The following is a 20,743-nucleotide window of genomic DNA, read 5'->3' as shown; positions in this document are numbered from 1 at the left end:
AAAGGAGGCAGGCAGAGAAAAGGCTTGCCAATTAAAAGTGGTGGAGTTAATCCTGGCTGATTCTGTTGAAGAGCTGCCTGCCATTATAGGGTCTGTGGTCAGCGTAGCTAGCTTAGCTGATTAACTCTAACCAATCCCTCTCTTTGATGCCGCTGCTGTAATGACCACAGCTAAACCAAAGATTAAAACCCATCAGGGCTCTGTTTCTACCCAATGGTCATCATGACCTTCTGAGCCAGTCCCCAATTTGAGAGCCAGGGGCCGTTTGTTGCACGTTTGTGAAGAGTGCATCCGCCAATTAAATGTTCTATTTTTGTGTCTTCCAGGAAAACATATTGGCAGAGTGTACACGAAAAACACATGTATGTGTGTGTGGTCAAAGCAGTATTCCTTCCTCCATTCAGGAAATTCAACCCCATCTATGGATTTTAAAGGGGAACTGCCCCCTAGAACCAACTTATCTGGTTATAACGGCCTGTGTCATTGATGAGACAGAAATTTAATTGCAGTATCAGAATTGACTACAGTGTAAAATAATTTTGGTCATAAAGTCAGTCTCGTCCAAAACGAGATCTGGAAGTGAGTGCGTCATGACGGGTATTGATGGGTTGGGTATAAATTACATACATGCCCACTTTTTGCCCACATACAACTGCCCAGAGACAACAAGGTGTTGTCCGGCCCAACTGACATGTGTTGTGGACATGTTGTCAAGACTGCAACGCATGCACACTTGCTCGGCATAGGAATGAAAATGGGCTTCCATGAAGTTGGTGCAAACTTCTAAAACATTCAACAATATTGCACAAGATGGCAAGGAATGGATTACATACAACAAATGTAACAACAAACGTACAACATGATAGCTGTGACTGGTGTGTGGTGATTAACTAGCTAGCTATGATACTGTAATGTAATGTATATAGCCTCTCCCTAATGTGCAATATGATGTAATGTCATAGAAAGGAAGATTTGCCTAGCTAACATCGCACCTGACGATAAGGTTTGATAGGATGTAACATTAGCCAGCTTGCTATCAATACTGTTTAAACTCAAACTTGCTAGCTCAGAAGATCCCTGCTAATTAACGTTAGTTATGCAAGTTAGGTAGCTAGCTAATTTTATGAGAACAGGCATGTTGTTAGAGTTAGCACATGCTCTCGATAACTCAGGCCTTGGTGGTCTTCTGCCTTTACTGTAATGGAACTTGGAGTCATGATCAAAGGCTAGGTTAGGATTAGCTAGCTAGCATTCGGGGGCTTTGTCTGCTACTAGTGCAACATGCCTGTTCTCATAAAAGTCTATTGTGTATAGTGTTGGGCAAAATAAATAAATGAAGGACGGTACTTGAAGGACGGTACTTGTCTAGTCGGAGTACCAGTACGTGTCTGCAACGTAATGTTACACAGCTGGTTGCATAGTAACGGCGTGAGCGTCACGGCCTGAATCTAGTCTGTACTTAGTTTATTAGCATAATTACTTCCAAACTAGAGATATACGTTTATTGAGTGATGATATTTAATTTAATTCACAGGCTACTTCCAAAACCTGGTGGATTTGTTGTTCAGCAGTGTTGTGGAAACCCCCCTACTATATCAGGCAGTACGTGACCAGGCACCAGTCCCATTTCAGGTTGGTCGCATTTGATCTGGTCATAGGTAAGAATACTATCACTTGTCTGTCCTGGAATTCACCTTACAATCATTGACAATGTAATCAGTGCTGTATCAACTCTACCTTGTTTTTCTACAGATGGGGGACAGGAGAGATGGTTTGTCATGGAGACCCCTGACTAAAAGACAGGTTGGTACAGATGTCTGAACTGGGAGAGACCTTGCACTGCACAACAATTACACAAGACACATCTATTACTTTTCATCATCTTTTGTTATTATTGAATTGAATGGTGGGGGGGGGGGGGGGGGGCTGTGTATTCTTCAAACATGGGACACCATACGAAGGGATGACGACTAACACGTACCAGCAGACAACATGCTAATTGGTACAGATTCTGAAATCGGCTGTGATTGACAATAGAAAGGGAAAGGGAGATACCTAGTCAGCTGTACAACTCAATGCATTCAACTGAAATGTGTCTTCCTCATTTAACCCAACCCGTCTAAATCAGAGAGGTGCGTGGGGCTCTCTTAATGGACAGCCACGTCATCGGAGATGAAAGACAAGTGTAATATTTGCACATTGTTATATTATCAGAACACTGCTTCTACAGTATTATGTGAAGGATGGTTTATTCTACATGGAACTGTTACACTTGTAAGTTATCAAAACACACTTTGTTTAGAATATCTACATATACTGAGTTCAAAAAACATTAAGGACACCTGCTCTTTCCATGACAAAGACTTACCAGGTGAATGCTATGATCCCTTATTGATGTCACTTGTTAAATCCACTTCAAATCAGTGTAGACAAAGGGGAGGAGAACGGTTAACCTGTTTGAGATAGGGGGCAGTATTTTCACGGCCGGATAAAAAACGTACCCGATTTAATCTGGTTACTACTCCTGCCCAGAAACTAGAATATTCTATATGTAGATTTGGATAGAAAACACTCTAAAGTTTCTAAAACTGTTTGAATGGTGTCTGTGCTGTGAGTATAACAGAACTCATATGGCAGGCCAAAACCTGAGAAGATTCCATACAGGAAGTGCCCTGTCTGACAATTTGTTGTCATTCTGTAGCATCTCTATCGAAAATACAGCATCTGTGCTGTAACATGACATTTTCTAAGGCTTCCATTGGCTTTTTATGAGAAAAATGGCATAAAAATTGATTTTAAACAGCGTTTGACATGCTTCGAAGTACGGTAATGGAATATTTAGAATTTTTTTGTCACGAAATGCGCTTGCGCGTCACCCTTCGGATAGTGACCTGAACGCACCAACAAAACGGAGCTATTTGAATATAACTATGGATTATTTGGAACTAAAACAACATTTGTTGTTGAAGTAGAAGTCCTGGGAGTGCATTCTGACGAACAGCAGCAAAGGTAATCCAATTTTTCTAATAATAATTCTGAGTTTAGTGAGCACCAAACTTGGTGGGTGTCAAATTAGCTAGCCTATGATGGCCGAGCTATCTACTCAGAACATTGCAAAATGTGCTTTCGCCGAAAAGCTATTTTAAAATCTGACACCGCGATTGCATAAAGGAGTTCTGTATCTATAATTCTTAAAATAATTGTTATGTTTTTTGTGAACGGTTATCATGAGTAATTTAATAAATTCACCGGAAGTTTACGGTGGGTATGCTAGTTATGAACATCACATGCTAATGTAAAAAGCTGGTTTTTGATATAAATATGAACTTGATTGAACAAAACATGCATGTATTGTATAACATAATGTCCTAGGAGTGTCATCTCATGAAGATCATGAAAGGTTAGTGCTGCATTTAGCTGTGGTTTTGGTTTTTGTGACATATATGCTTGCTTTGAAAATGGCTGTGTGATTATTTTTGGCAGGGTACTCTCCTGACATAATCTAATGTTTTGCTTTCGCTGTAAAGCCTTTTTGAAATCAGACAATGTGGTTAGATTAATGAGAGTTGTCTTTAAAATGGTGTAAAATAGTCATATGTTTGAGAAATTGAAGTTATAGCATTTTTGAGGTATTTGTATTTCGCGCCACGCTCTACCATTGGATATTGGTGAGGCGTTCCGCTAGCGGAACGTCTGTCCCTAAAAGGTTAAAGAAGGATTTTTAAGCTTTGAGACATGGGTTGTGTATGTGTACCATTCAGAGTGATAAGAAAGTTTAAGTGCCTTTGAACGGGGTATGGTAGTAGGTGCCCAGCCACCAGTGTGTGTCAAAAACTGCAATGCTGCTGGGGTTTTCATAAGCAACAGTTTCCCGTGTGTACCAAGAATGGTCCACCATGCAAAGAACATCCAGCCAACTTCACACAACTGTGGGAAGCTTTGAAGTTAACATGGGCCAGCATCCTTGTGGAATGCTTTCGACACCGCGCGTCCATGCTTTGACGAATTGAGGTTGTTTCAGGGCAAAAGTGGGGGTACAATTCAATATTAGGAAGGTGTCCTTAATGTTTTGTACATTGTGTAAGTTCAGAAATTGCACTCATCTCATATTACTCCTGGAGGAAACTTGGTCAGTAGCTACAGAGTGGTATGAGAAGAGTGCCATCTTCCTGCATCTCACATCTGGCTGTATTTATTGAACTCCACTACTGGACCCATGGGTTGAGGCAAACTCTGTCATATCCAGGATGGAAGTCATGCACTCCACCCCTACTGCCACCTGAATGCACCTGTCCATAACCTGTAATACATTACATAGATAGAAGGCACTTCATCACCCACTGGAGACTTGAAGACTGAACCTCACCCAGAGAGCTGTACATGTCAGTGTGTTAGACAGACAGAGAGCTGTACATGTCAGTGTGTGTTAGACAGACAGAGAGCTGTACATGTCAGTGTGTTAGACAGACAGAGAGCTGTACATGTCAGTGTGTTAGACAGACAGAGAGCTGTACATGTCAGTGTGTTAGACAGACAGAGAGCTGTACATGTCAGTGTGTTAGACAGACAGAGAGCTGTACATGTCAGTGTGTGTTGGACAGACAGAGAGCTGTACATGTCAGTGTGTGTTGGACAGACAGAGAGCTGTACATGTCAGTGTGTGTTGGACAGACAGAGAGCTGTACATGTCAGTGTGTGTTGGACAGACAGAGAGCTGTACATGTCAGTGTGTGTTGGACAGACAGAGAGCTGTACATGTCAGTGTGTTAGACAGAGAGCTGTACATGTCAGTGTGTTAGACAGACAGAGAGCTGTACATGTCAGTGTGTTAGACAGACGAGGCTGTACATGTCAGTGTGTTAGACAGCCAAATCCTTAAAATAGACCATAGAAATAGAATGAAATGTCATGCTAATTATTGGACAGCTGAAGTTCTACCAAAGGTGTGTATGCTCCTTGTTCTATCTGTGGTTGTACTCTACACACAATTTATTTTCATTTGCTAGGCAAAGTGTAGGCATACAGTCTATAAGCAAATCAATATGATAGCCTATTCACAGCAAACACACCCACAGATTTTTTGTTGATAAATGTATCTATACTCAAGCTTTGCGATAACATTTGTACAATGTTCACATGTAACTTACACCTGTAGGGATATTCATTCTGGCATTTGTCCCCGGGAAAGATCTAACAGAGGACAAAAGCAGAGACGAGACAAAACTAGCCAGTTATAGAATATTGTGTTGATAGCTGAGCTGACTGAAGACAGTCCATGCTAAATATCAGCTAGCTAGCTAGATAGATATACTAGCCAGCTGTAGCTATCCCCAAGCTATGCTAACTAGCTGCTGTCAGGTTGGCTAAACAAGGTCAGCGCAGGCTTTAGACTACCCATATAGTAGAACTGAATTAGCAGATCATCTTGAGATGGAGAGTCAGGAGGGGAGAAGTTCTCAACTTCAAAATCTCTCTCCTTAGCAGAGCTAGCTTAGCTTACCTTATTGTTACTAAGTTACTCACTACTGCCGTTGTTTGCTTGTTGTAATTGAATGGCAGACACACCCAAGAAACACCCATATTAAACCACACCCAAAAGACAACTTTCGTTTGAGCATCAGTAATGGCCGCTGCACTTCTTACTTAGCACTGGAAGAAACATGCGGATTAGGAGAGTGCAGTTTACCTTTAACACAATAACTTGCCTCTTAGCACTGTGTCCAAACAAAAGGAAGCTGGGTGTGTATAGTAACTGCCACTATTTAATAGACTTTCCACCAAAACAAAAGGTAACCTGTATTTGTTTACATTTTAGCATGGCCAATACGTACACAGTTGGTCCTTTCCTCATTTTCAAAGAATGCTAAACTGCCCATACAGTATTTGTAGACTTACCTTATTGTAACTGGCCTGGTTGTGTCCCAGAAACAGTAGTGCTGACCTAAAAAGCGTGGGGATGTGAGAGACAAATGGAGTGCTGTGAGCTAATGGAGAGAGTCCCCTGCTCTTTCTCTGGACAAAGCCAGTCAGCTGTTTCCTGCCAATTATCCTAATGACCAGCTGGGTCCTGGTGCCGCGCCCAGGTGTCATGGCGACACACCGTAACGCGCGGCAATGCGGCCTTATTAGCATACGCAGGTGAGAGGTGACCCAATCAACGCCGTCTCCATTGTTATTCTGGTCGTCGTCGCTAACAAGCTCTGCTGAACGTGACACACGTGATAAATGGATTGTCTTCCTCACCAGTAAGAGGACCACACTGGACTGTCATATGAGAAAGAGGTCGTTCTAAAATAACTTACTTAAAACGGGAGTAGCTTATTGCACCGAATTCAAGAATAAGATAGAATGAGACCCGTGTGAAATAACACAGACAGTTCATAGAAAGTGCTAAGGTGCAAGAAATGCAGGAAGTGATGCATGTGACACAAGAGTGGAGTAGAGGTCTGGAGTAGTGAAAGAAATATGGAGTTGAGTACAGATAGATCACGTGAGTGGTAGTGTGTAGAACAGTCAAACAGTGCGTAGGTAGGGTGTAGAGTTGTGGTTGTCGCACCACCTGTACTGTACCCACCTTCCAGCCTGACAACCAGAGGCACTTTGAGCTCCAGCTCACGGCAAGCCTTGGTGATACCGTTGGCAATGATGGCACAGTTGACGATGCCCCCGAAGATGTTCACCAGAATGGCTTCCACCTGTGGCACAGAGAACAGGAAATGGTTTTAATAAAGTCCTAAAGGAGGGAACATTCAGATTTATACAGTACTATACTGTTATTCTAAACTGTACAGACCCCAATAATCAGTATTGCACATATTGATGTACCAAAAATGTATACAGTAATGTGAAAGGGCGCATAAAGAATAAAAGAGTACAACTCAGGACAGGCTGTGTGATGTCTGGTGAGGCAGGGTGATTACACTAACACATAACACAGTAATTACCCTGGGCAGTTGTGTGGAAAGTTGAGTGTGAGTAGACAGGATTAATCCTGCATGTTTGTTTATAATCTCTGCTAATCTGTAAATGCTGCCGTGTGTGAACGGTGTGTGTGTGTGTGTGTGTGAGTGTGTGTGAGCGAGCGAGAGAGAGAAAGAACGAGAGCGGTGTGTGAGAACCGTGTGTGTGTGTGTGTGTGTGTGTGTGTGTGTGTGTGTGTGTAGTAATGATGTTTACACACAGAGAAACAGGATCAGGGGAGTGTAGAGAGATATTAGGGATGCCCATGATACTTCATACAATAGACTGCTCTAAGGGCAACAGGCCTTTCAATCTCTTAGGGCCACATCGCTGAAATCTAGAGATCTGCGTGTGTATCAAAAAAAAAGCAAGACTGTTTGCCATAGTGACCCCTCTCATGAGTGTAACGTGAACAGACTGACGAAGAATTCCATTGTCGTTTGTTGAGTGTGTTATTCATGCATTAATGCAGTGAACATTGCATCTTCGCCATTGTATACGTCCTCTTTGAGGACACACTACGACACTGTACGTGAGTGCGTGTCAGACAGCCATATTAATGTGGAGCAGCTGTCATTCTCCAAGGAGAAGCAGTCCTCAGGTGGCTGTGTTGTTCATTACTGTCATCTGTGACTGATACCACACTATTAGAGACACAGCGCCATCACCAATAACACACGGACAGCCCTGTCACAAAGACGCGCACACACACACACACACACACACACACACACACACACACACACACACACCCCCCCCCCCCCCCCCCCCCCCCCCCTTGGTTCTCCAGAGAACATTCAGTCTACAGTGAGTGAGAGAGCTGGTGTGAGAAAGACAGCTTCATTGGTTATATAAAACAGTTCCATTGTCTGCCTTACATCCTGCTAGGTTACATCTGAAGCAGGGCCTGAGAGTTCCTTTCTAAAGGTTCATGTTACCTCCTCAGCCTGGGGGTGTGAGTGTGTGTTCCCCTTGGCCCTGGGTAGCTCTCGCCCCAGGCACAGACTAGTTTAATCCCGGCACTGCTTCTGCCCAGTTACAGCATTACATTCAGACAGAAATTACAGAGAAGGAGGGAGAGAGAGAGACAGAGGAGATAGCACAAGAAAGGATGAGATACAGCGAGCTAGGGAGAGAAAGAGAGTGTGAGAGAGAGAGACAGACAGTGGGGACACTGTGGCTTCTGGTGGGTGAGATCTGTCAATACTCCAGGCTCTGCTGAACCTTAGCCCTGCCATTGATCGTTCCCTGTAGATCCTTAGATGATCTAGCTATACTCTGAGGACACCACATTGGGAAGGGTATATCTATGCGTCAACATACATATTACACTCGTATAACCTTATAAAATGCCACTCAAGCAAGCCTAATCAATGCCCATGATCTGACTTGTGGACCACTCTGGTGGCTCCCCAGTGTGGTTTATAGTAACAACACTTGTGGACAAAACACCTCAATAGAAATCCTGTTCAGTAAGACAAGCACATCTCACATAATCTTACCTTCACTCTGTGGTTTTGTCGGTTTCTGGCAACACACAGAGCGATTGAAGTTTCCCATGAACGCTACGGGCTGATTGACAGGCCACAACTCAGGGTTGCTTGGGTAACGATCCAGCGACAAACTGGTGAATGTCCTGCTATTCAGTCTCCTCACCACTGGGGGGCAATAGAGATCAAGACGCTGGTTCTGGAGCCCAGTACAACAAACCCTATTCTGTTGCTATCAGCAGTACACTTCTCAATCCCGGGCTCTATTGAGTAGCACCATATTTTTACCATTCATGCGTCTCTTTATGACATCTACGTATATTAAATGATACATCAGACATGATTTATGTATGCTAGCATGCAAGTAAAAGCATTTTATATAATTATTTTATGGCTTTACCTCAGTGGAGTTTCGTAATTCAAAAATACGGGAAAAAGACTCCCAGCCCCCCAACCCATGTAAAGGGGATACATTTTTGCAACACTGTCTTTTTTTACAGTTGCAACAGAAAGATTTGAGACGTTAGGCTAAGTGGCTGCTTTGCATGATGTATTGTTGTCTCTACCTTCTTGCCGTTCTCTGTGCCCAATAATGTTTGTGCCCTGTTTTGTGTTGCTACCATGTTGTGCTGCTGCCATGTTGTGTGTTGTGTTGCTGCCATGCTGTTGTTGTCTTATGACTCTCTTTATGTAGTATTGTGTTGTCTCTCTTGTTGTGATGTGTGTTTAATCCTATATTTTTATTAGCAGCCCCCATCCCCGCAGGAGGCATTTTGCCTTTTGTTATGCTGTCATTGTAAATAAGAATTTGTTCGTAACTGACTTGCCTAGTTAAATAAAGGTTAAATAAAAAATAAAGTATTATCACAAGCTTGATTCCAATGTTGAGATTGCAAACCAAAAAATCTATTGTTCAGCTACACAAAGAACATCTCAGGACCCCGAGCGTGGGCTAAAGAAACTGTAAAACCACTGTCGTACTGAGAGTGAAGTAACAATGAAACACAAATGCAGAACACTGTGACTCCCTCAGATACTAACCACAGAGGTAGAATAGAAAGCTGAAAAGCAATGCTGTGGGTTACAGAGTCGATACACTAGGTAGGCGATACACTAGGTAAGCACACATGACCACCTGCAGTCACACAGCACCACCATGAGCACATAAAAGTCTAAAACACACAGCTAAGCTCCTGGTATCCTCCGTGTTCATGAACTGGATGAAGATAATACAATACCACATTCAGAAAGCTCTTTTGCCAACATGTTTATTCACATCAAGCTTCAATGAGCTTCATACTGCGAGGGGGTAACGTGACATATCCACCACCAATGATGTGTTGCACCTGGGTGAGGCACGACAGCCATTTTGCACCTGAATGTGTACTGGCCAGGCCTACAGTCGTGGCCAAAAGTTTTGAGAATGACACAAATATTAATTTTCACAAAGTCTGCTGCCTCAGCTGGTATGATGGCAATTTGTATATACTCCAGAATGTTATGAAGAGTGATCAGACGAATTGCAATTTATTGAAAAGTCCCTCTTTGCCATGCAAATGAACTGAATCCCCCAAAAACATTTCCACTGCATTTCAGCCCTGCCACAAAAGGACCAGCTGACATCATGTCAGTGACTCTCTCGTTAACACAGGTGTGAATGGTGACGAGGACAAGGCTGGAGATCACTCTGGCATGCTGATTGAGTTCGGGTGGTGCATGGAATCATTGTTCTTCCTCTGTCAACCATGGTTACCTGCAAGGAAACACGTGCCGTCATCATTGCTTCGCACAAAAAGGGCTTCACAGGCAAGGATATTGCTGCCAGTAACATTGCACCTAAATCAACCATTTATCGGATCATCAAGAACTTCAAGGAGAGCGGTTCAATTGTTGTGAAGAAGGCTTCAGGGAGCCCAAGAAAGTCCAGCAAGCGCCAGGACCGTCTCCTAAAGTTGATTCAGCTGCAGGAACGGGGCACCACCAGTACAGAGCTTGCTCAGGAATGGCAGCAGGCAGGTGTGAGTGCATCTGCACGCACAGTGAGGGGAAGACTTTTGGCGGTTGGCCTGGTGTCAAGAAGGGCAGCAAAGAAGCCACTTCTCTCCAGGAAAAACATCAGGGACAGACTGATATTTTACAAAAGGTACATGGATTGGACTGCTGAGGACTGGAGTAAAGTCATTTTCTCTGATGAATCCCCTTTCCGATTGTTTGGGGCATCCGGAAAAAAGCTTGTCCAGAGAAGACAAGGTGAGCCCAAATTCTCAAAACCTTTGGCCACGACCGTATATACTGTACTGATGGCTTAAAAGACTAGGCCCTGCAGTAGAACCACAGAGCATCGCCACCGTAGACCTGGGCCTTTAAATGTCACACTGATTAATGGCAGAAGTGAATTGGAGTAAAGTTAGGGTCAATCCCTTTAGTTCAATTGCTTTCAATAAAAAGTCAATTTTAAATGTGATCCAGCCAATTCCAGCGCAGACTCAAACTCTGACCATCACACTAAAGATCAATTCAAATCCACTCTGACGCAATTCAAAACCTCCCAGACCTCTAAGATCAGAGTACATTGTACTATTCTCTGATTACCCCTATGATACAGGAGCCACTTTGGAAACATTATCATTTGAGTTAGGATAAACATATGCTATTTCTTGATTCGGTGCAGAGCAGAAAGGAATAAAGTATATCGTACCAGGATCCTTTGTGAACCTTTGTGCCTTTACCGTATGAGGAGTACTTTCTGGTCCAGTGAATGATTAAACATAACAGGATCATAACAGCCGCCACTTCAATACCCTGTCAAGGCTCTTTCACAACTGGAAAAGGGCTTCACTGGAGAAACAGTCTTTTCAGACTCTATTATCCAGGCCTGCTAACTGCATTTAAGACATGAAAAGTAACCTGGAAGATTCTACACTGACAGAGGAACTGGCATTTCCCCAGAGTGTCAATGCATTTTATAAAACACATTTATATGTATATATGTTCAACACACAGAGGATGAATGTCATGATTACCATCCCTGACAGGTGATACTAGTAAACACACAACATTATAACCCCACAAGTCATAATTCTACCAGTTTGATACCTACAAAATGGACATGAGAAGAAACCATACTATTCTCCCCTATAGAGTCAACACCTAAAAACATATTTCCAACCGTTCATTTTAACTAACCAGCATTGTATTTTCTCTGGCTGCTGCAGGGATCCCTGTGGTGAGTGTGTACTGCTGAATTATCACTCTGACACACATTTAGCATTATGCTTCACACTAACAGCAGTCTACTACTGTTGACCACGGCTAATCTGTCAGAGGAAACACATCTCTCCCTTTGTTACAACCTAGCAAATTGTGCAGAAATGTTTGGAAATCCTTGGTCTCTCTGTGGCCTATTAAGGGCATTGTTCTGCTTTATCTGGTGACAGCAGCCTCCTCTGACAGGCCTGCTGGTCCTGGCCTGTTTATGCCTACTCCTCCACAGGGCTGCAGTGCCCAGCCTAGGGGTTAAAGGTTAATATGCAGCCTTTCCAAATGAAGACAGGGCCTATAGGCACTAATCATCCATCTTCAAATGAGCAGTTTTCTGTTGTGGGATGGGGCCCAATTCTATTTAGGTCCCCACGTCCTCCCACAGGACACACCCCTTTAGTGTTAACACAGCCAATTCGGATAGGTTCTTATAGGTGAGCACAACAGTTTGGAAGCTGCACTACCCCTATTCCTCCAATAGGCTAAGACATCACCATATAAAGCAGAAATGGCAGTCCCAGTTCTACCCAAAAACACAGATTGAACCCACCTCCCAAAATTACTGTCACTTCTGAGGTCACAACACATACATGGTCAGGCATACAACACGCATACACAGCCTGCATATTAAATGGAATATGTACGTGTGTGTTTAGTTCAACAAACTGCAATTTGGCCTGGGCGATAAGACAGTTCATTTGATGTAGTTCTTCTTTGTATCCTTCTGGCTTTCTATTTTGGCACCATCTTGTCAAATCTAAGGGGTATTTTTCTCCCTGCAAATGCATTCCCTGTGGTGTGCTACTCCTCTGGCGTTGGGCCAGGGGAGATGGAGAGAGAGAAGGAGAAAGGGAGAGATGGAGAGAGGGAGAAGGGCGGCGAGGTGCAGTGCGGGTCGTGGCTCCTATTGAAGGCTGGGATTGGGCCTGGCGAAGCAGGATAAGAGGGAAATAATTATCTAGCCTGTTGAAGCATGACAGCTCCTCCTCGCCCAAAGTGAAAGAGATGGAGCATTATGTCAAAGAAGCCTGCTCACAAACAGACATCTTGACACCACCATCTGAATTTTCACTTCATGTTAAGGAACCCTCTGCAACTGACAACTGCCAGAGTTTCAAGTTCCTTGATGTCCACACGGTCCAAACACACCAAGACAGTCATGAAGAGGGCACAACAACACCTTTTCCCTCTCAGAAGACTGAAAATATTTGGCATGGGTCCCCAGATCCTCAAAAAGTCCTACAGCTGCACCATCGAGAGCATCCTGATCAGTTGCATCACCACCTGGTATGGCAACTGCTCTGCATCTGACCGTAAGGCGCTACAGAGAGTAGTGCGTACGGCCCAGTACATCACTGGGGCCAAGCTTCCTGCCATCTAGGACCTTTATACTAGACGGTGTCAGAGAAAGGCCCAAAAAATGTAAACTTGTCAGAGGAAGGCCCAAAAAATGTACAGACTCCAGTCACCCAAGTCACACACTGTTTTCTCTGCTAACGCACGGCAAGCGGTACGGAGCGCCAAGGCTAGGACCGAAAGGTTCCTTAACAGCTTCTACCTCCAAGCTATAAGACTGCTGAACAATTAATCAAATGGCCACCAGACTATTTACATTGACGACCCTCCATTTGTTTTGTACACTGCTGCTACTCGCTGTTTATTATCTATGCATAGTCACGTCACCCCAACCTACATGTACAAATTACCTTGACTAACCTGTACCCCCGCACATTGACTCAGTACCGTACCCCCTGTATAGCCTTGTTATTGTTATTTTATTGTGTTACTTTCCTTAACTCTTTCTTGAACTGCACTGTTGGTTAAGGGCTTGTCAGTAAGCCTTTCACTGTAAGGTCTACACTTGTTGTATTCGGTACATGTAACAAACAGTTTGATTTGATCGATGGACGGGGAAAGATGGGAAAGACACAGGGAAAGATAGCTTTACTGCATCTTTTACAGGGTTAACAGCATATATACTGCAAACACTGTCCCTCTGAGTAATACTTTAGATAAACAAATGTCTGTGAAAATGCCATTTGGAAGATATTTGCATATATGAAAGTATGGAAACTGTAGCTATAATAATGGTTGTAGAAGAAGTTATATGATTCTGTACTGCACCATTCTCTAATTTCTTCCAAATCCATTTCCTTTTCCTGGAATAATCAAGCACTTTCCAGGGAAGGTGACAGCCAATGTCATGACATACGCTGGAAACCATTCATTGCATTTGTCTTCACTAGATACCAAGAAGCATGAACGTCACCACGTTTGTTGAGCCCTGACATAATACAAATTAAACAACTCTGAAACACAATGTCTTATCCTATACAATATGTCCACTCTCTCTCTCTCTCTCTCTCCTGTGACATCCAGCTGTCCCTGTGCTGTGAAATCTGAAGATGTCCTTCTGTTCCGAAGGCCCCCCTGCCACATGAACTTGTCTAGGCACAGCCAGCACGCTTCTCCTCTCTCCGCTGAAGAAAAGAAACCAATCAAGGCAGAAATGAGTTTGCGGCAAGCCAGGAGAGGCGAAGGTGGAGAATGGAAGTGAAAGTAAGGGGGGTAAAAGGGGGGACAGCAGTGTCCCTGTGAATTGATACTGGAGCCGGTCATTTCCGGCTCAAGGTCTTGCTCGTGACATAGCGGGGGGGGTTGTGAACTGTGACAGCAGCCTCTTGGCAAACCCATTCCCCAGTGAGTAAGGCCGTCCTTTCACTCAGACACTCGTTCTGTTTTCAACACGCTCGTCAAAATGGCCAACTCGTCAATATGGCCTACTCGTCAATATGGCCTACTCGTCAATATGGCCGACACAAAGCAGCTAACAAGATTTCCTGCAATTGTTTTTTTATTGGCTAAGCATTGTACACTGTGGCTATATCTATCAGGTCTTTTGAGCATTCATTTATTAGGCTGAGCTGTATCAGTAATTTCATTATTTTGTATGTTTCAGTTTCACTCCGTTTCATCAAACAGTGGAGGTTTACTGAAGCCTCTGACTCTTACAGTTACATACACCTTAAGGAGGACAATACAGTAAGAAAACTCACAGACTTTAACCACAGGTTTAAACACGCACCAATACACTCAAGCATACAGACACACACACAGACACACTCAAAATGGGTTGTATGTTATAAAACCTTACATTCAAATTTGTCTTTACTTATCGAATGTTCTACCAGTACACAGTATACAGACAATAGACAGATTTCTGAAGGTTGTGGTAGGGGATAGACATCATGGTGAAGGTAAATGCAAAGCACGGCATTTAATCTGTTGACACAATAGGGCCGTTTATTGTAGACAGTCACCCGTTATGCATGACTGACATACAGGGAAGAGACCAGGGATAAAGTGGAGTAAATACTCCCGATGACATTGGAGTGTCTCATTATGAAATTCAAGCAGCGTTAGACCAACCCAATAAACCAATTCCAATTTGTACTTCTGCACCCCAATCTATCCCACCCTGACTGCACCATCACAGCCCCAGCCTCTGATCTTTCTCCCATTACACTGCCCTTCCCCAGGCCACATCATTCATATTCTCCCTACGCTACCAGGCCCATCAGCATCGAAAAGCATGCACTGGGTGCTCGGAGGCCATGCACAAGGGCCCCTGGGGGCCTCATCGAGTTTGGAACCTGACTTTGTAGCAGACGGTGAAGTGCACTTCACCTATCCCTTTGTCATGGAGACGGCGCTGCGTTGGATATTGTCTTTGTTGTAGGGATTGAAGTGCCGATTATAACACAGAGGCGGTGGGCATATCTCATGGCCCTGAATGGCCCTGCACTCTTTCAAGACCTTCAGCGTTTTGCCACCCATTGTTTTTTTATCAGATGGGAGGACAGAAAAAATGGAACACCAAATGACTCTAGACTCAAAGCCCAATTTAGCATCAGTTATCCAGGCTGGAGGGTTAGACATTTGACACTAGGAGAGTTTCATGGGAAATATATCTACTGTCAATATGTCCTGAAGAAGAAGAACGCAAGCAATCTAGAGTGAAAGTGCAGAAGGGCTAATATTTGCTAAATATGAGAAGAGTAGTGAGAGAGAATAAGTGGGACAACACTTGAGGTCAAATGTTCACAGAAATAGGGGCAGACAGGAGAACAAGAGTGGGCAACAGGGGCATGACATGAAAGACAAGAAAATGAGAGAGTGAGACTGGCAGCAGGCAGACGGCACAGGAGTGAGAGAAGGGAGCACAGAGACCAGTACTGGCAGGGGACATTGTCAGTCAGGGATGTAGAACTCATTTCCTGCTGCTCACCTCAGGATCTTGTGCATGTTCTCTCTCACAGACACAGACACATACAGAGCTGCCATGATGCTGAGCATTAGACTTGACAAATGCGGACACTGTAAAGCAGGCCTATTATTCATCCCGAGAGGGCGGCATCTCACCGCTGACAGGCAGACATAAATATTTTTCAACCCCTTCACCAAGGGTTAATGGCTGTCGATCATTGAGGGATGACAAGGGGACAACAGAGATATGAAGGGCCATGCGTGCATACATACACAAAGTATTTCTCCATTCAAAGCACTACTGTATGAGGGTAGGGTGTCAGCACTGTTTAGATTAGACTGGAAAGGGAAAAAACAGACAGCCACACAAACACATCCCTTCAGTGCTCCCCTGTATTCATTTAGCAGTGACGATGTTACATCCTGTCACTGGCCTACACACAATACCCCATAACGTCAAAGTGGAATGATGTTTTCCAACATTTTTACAAATTAATAAAAAATGAAAAGCTGAAATGTCTTGAGTCAATAAGTACTCAACCCATTTGTTATGGCAAGCCTAAATAAGTTCAGGAGTAAAAATGTGCATAACCTGTTAGGGCTAGGGGGCAGCATTTGCACGTCTGGATAAAAAAAATGTACCCGATTTAATCTGGTTACTAATCCTACCCAGTAACTAGAATATGCATATACTTATTATATATGGATAGAAAACACTCTAAAGTTTCTAAAACTGTTTGAATGGTGTCTGTGAGTATAACAGAACTCATTTGGCAGGCAAAACCCTGAGACATTTTCTGACAGGAAGTGGATACCTGATGTGTTGTATTGACTTTAAACCTATCCCATTGAAAAACACAGGGGCTGAGGAATATTTTGGCACTTCCTATTGCTTCCACTAGATGTCACCAGCCTTTACAAAGTGTTTTGAGTCTTCTGGAGGGAGATCTGACCGAACAAGAGCCATGGAACGATGATGTCCCATTAGACACCTGGCGCGCGAGTTCATTTTGGGTACCCTCGTTCCAATACGTTATAAAAGAGTATGCATTCGTCCACCTTGAATATTATTCATGTTCTGGTTAAAAAAGGCCCTAATGATTTATGCTATACAACGTTTGACATGTTTGAACGAACGGAAATATATTTTTTCCCCTCGTTCATGACGAGAAGTCCGGCTGGCTTAGATCATGTGCTAACAAGACGGAGATTTTTGGACATAAATGATGAGCTTTTTTGAACAAAACTACATTCGTTATGGACCTGTGATACCTGGAAGTGACATCTGATGAAGAGAATCAAAGGTAATGGATTATTTACATAGTATTTTCGATTTTAGATCTCCCCAACATGACGTCTAGTCTGTATCGCAACGCGTATTTTTCTGGGCGCAGTGCTCAGATTATTGCAAAGTGTGATTTCCCAGTAAGGTTATTTTTAAATCTGGCAAGTTGATTGCGTTCAAGAGATGTAAATCTATAATTCTTCAAATGACAATATAATATTTTACCAATGTTTTCTAATTTTAATTATTTAATTTGTGACGCTGACTTGACTGCCGGTTATTGGAGGGAAACGATTTCCTCAACATCAATGCCATAGTAAAACGCTGTTTTTGGATATAAATATGAACTTGATAGAACTAAAAATGCATGCATTGTCTAACATAATGTCCTAGGAGTGTCATCTGATGGAGATTGTAAAAGGTTAGTGCATCATTTTAGCTGGTTTTATGGTTTTGGTGACCCTGTCTTTGACTTGACAAAACATTACACACAACTCTTGAAAATGTACTGTCCTAACATACTCTAAATTTATGCTTTCGCCGTAAAACCTTTTTGAAATCGTAAAACGTGGTTAGATTAAGGAGATGTTTATCTTTCAAATGGTGTAAAATAGTTGTATTTTTGAAAAATTTGAATTTTGACATTTATTTGGATTCAAATTTGCCGCTCTTGAAATGCACCTGCTGTTGATGGAGTGCACCACGGGTGGCACGCTAGCGTCCCACCTAGCCCATAGAGGTTAACAAGTCACATAATAAGTTGCATGGACTCACTCAGTCTGCAATAATAGTGTTTAACATGGCTTCTGAATGACTACCTCATATCTGTACCCCACACATACAATTATCTGTAAGGTCCCTCAGTCGAGCAGTGAATTTCAAACACAGATTCAAACACAAAGACCAGGGAGGCTTTCCAATTCCTCACAAACAAGGAAACCTATTGGTAGATGGGTTAAAAAAAAGCAGACAATGAATAGCAGACAATAGGAGATAAATTCACATTTCAACAGGGCAATAACCTAACACACAAGGACAACAATGGAGTTGCTTACCAAGAAGACAGTGAATGTTCCTCAGTGGATGTGTTACAGTTTTGAATGAAATCTATTTGAAAATCTATGTTAAGACCTGAAAATGGTCTAGCAATGATCAACAACCAATGTCACAGAGCTTGAAGAATGTTGAAAATAATAAAAATGGGCAAATGTTGCACAATCCAGGTGTGGAAAGATCTTAGAGATTTACCAAGAAAGACTCACAGCTGTAATCACTGCCAAATATGCTTTTACAAAGCATTGAGTCATGGGTGTGAATACTTATGTGAATTAGATATTTCTGTATTTAATTTTCTATAAATTTGCCAAAATGTACACACACGCGCACACAGCTCCAGAAGTATTGGGACAGTGAAAATTGTTGTTTTGGATATGAAATGATACAATGACTATGAGGTTAAAGTTTTCATCCATATCGGGTGAAAAGTTTAGATTACAGCACTTTTTGTACATAGTCCGCCCATTTTAGGGGACCAAAAGTTTTGGGACAAATTCACTTATATGTGTATTAAAGTAGTAAAACGTGAAGTGTTTGGTCCCATATTCTTAGCAGGCAATGACTACATCAAGCTTGTGACTCAACAAATGTGTGTGATACATTTACTGTTTGTTTTGGTTGTGTTTCAGATTATTATGTGCCCAAAATAAATGAATGGTAAATATGTTTGCTACCATGATTATGGATTGTCCTGAATTAATTGTGAATAATGATGTAAGAAAAGTTAGATGCACAAATACTATACCCCCAAGACATGCTAACCTCTCACCATTACAATAAGAGGGGATGTTAGCATTTTATATCATACCCCCAAGACATGCTAACCTCTCACCATTACAATAAGAGAGGTTGTTAGCATTTTATATCATACACCCAAGACATGCTAACCTCTCACCATTACAATAAGAGGGGATGTTAGCATTTTATATCATACCCCCAAGACATGCTAACCTCTCACCATTACTATAAGAGGGGATGTTAGCATTTTATATCATACCCCCAAGACATGCTAACCTCTCACCATTACAATAACAGGGGAGGTTAGCATTTTTTGGGGGGTATGATTTTTATGCCTCTAACTTTCTCACTCATTATTATTCATGATTCATTCAGGATTATCCGTAATCATGGTAGCATCCGAAATGACACTACATTAACCATAGATTTTTATTGGGCACAAAATAATCTGAAACACAACCAAAACAAACAAATGCATCCTATAAATGTGTACAGTCACAAGCCTGATGTAGTCATTGTGTGCTAGTTATATTGGACCAAATACTTAACTTTTGACTTATTTAATACATACACGAAGTGTACAAAACCTTAGGAATACCTTCCTAATATTGAGTTGCGCCCCCTTTTTCCTTCAGAACAGTCTCAATTTGTTGGGTCACGGACTCTACAAAGTGTCAAAAGTGTTTCACAGGGATGCTGGCCCATGTTGACTCCAATGCTTCCCACAGCTGTTTGAAGTTGGCTGGATGTCCTTTGGGTGGTGGACCATTCTTGATACACACATGAAACTGTTGAGCGTGAACAACGTAGCAGCGTTGCAATTCTTGACAAACTCAAGCCCGTGCGCCACGCAACTACTACCACACCCTGTTCAAAGGCACTTAAATCTTTTGTCTTGCCCATTCGTCCTCTGAATGGCACACACACACAATCCATGTCTCAAGGCTTAAAAATCCTTCTTTAACCTGTCTTCTCCCCTTCATCTACACTGATTGAAGTGGATTTAACAAGTGACATCAATAAGAGATCATAGCTTTCACATAGATTCACCTGGTCAGTCTATGTCATGGAAAGAGCAGGTGTTCCTAATGTTTTGTGCACTAAGCATATAAGAAGGGGGAAACTATGTACAACAAAAATATCTGTCATTTATAAACAGTTCACCCAATATGGATGAAAATACCCTCTAATTAAAGCTGACAGTGTGCACTTTATTGTATAATTTCATTGCTGGAGCAAAGAACAACGAAAAATGCGTCAATGTCTCAATACTTTTGGAGCTCACCGTATATACTTTTTGGGTTGATAAATGTTCAGTGTAAACTTAAATAACAGATATATACAACAACAGGAATAAAGTATCTAGTAAAGATAATGGAGTACATTTTCTGTCAGCTCCATGGCAAAATGTGTAAAATTGGAAGAAATAGCTTTAAAAGAGCAACATAAAACCACACCATTGGCCACACCCACTACCACAGCAACCTAACTTGGCCACCGCTGCGTGTCTCTCAGACACAGGGACTGACATTCTAAAACATGAGCAGTGATTACTATACACCATCCTTAGATATTTCGCCTTTCAATCATTGCAGAGTTTAGCCAGCACAGCGGTGCCCTGCTCTACTCTGAGCGAGAATTACTTTTTTTAAATTGAAGGAATGCATAATAGCAGGGAATTGCATAC

At 42.4% G+C, this 20,743-nt stretch overlaps 1 protein-coding gene across 2 annotated transcripts in view; it reads right to left on the bottom strand.

Annotated features, from left to right (window-relative positions):
* Window positions 1-20,743, bottom strand: part of LOC106583035 (succinate--CoA ligase [GDP-forming] subunit beta, mitochondrial) — a 132,239-nt gene that overhangs the window by 7,240 nt on the left and 104,256 nt on the right. Inside the window, exons 10-11 of one of the 2 annotated variants that reach the window (XM_014166793.3) lie at window positions 6,575-6,695; window positions 5,877-5,941 (exon numbers count right to left, since the gene is read on the bottom strand). In XM_014166793.3, the coding sequence (XP_014022268.2) occupies window positions 5,892-5,941; window positions 6,575-6,695 (171 nt within the window). In that variant the 3' untranslated portion in view covers window positions 5,877-5,891. Of the gene's footprint in view, window positions 1-5,876; window positions 5,942-6,574; window positions 6,696-20,743 lie in introns of those variants that run through there. The other variant, XM_014166792.3, reaches the window with a different exon arrangement.

This window comes from Salmo salar, chromosome 22 (genome assembly GCF_965601325.2).
Source record: "Salmo salar chromosome 22, fSalSal1, whole genome shotgun sequence".
NCBI classification, from domain to species: Eukaryota; Metazoa; Chordata; class Actinopteri; order Salmoniformes; family Salmonidae; genus Salmo; species Salmo salar.
Note: the sequence above shows the minus strand (reverse complement) of the source record. Positions and strands in the feature narration are given on the sequence as shown.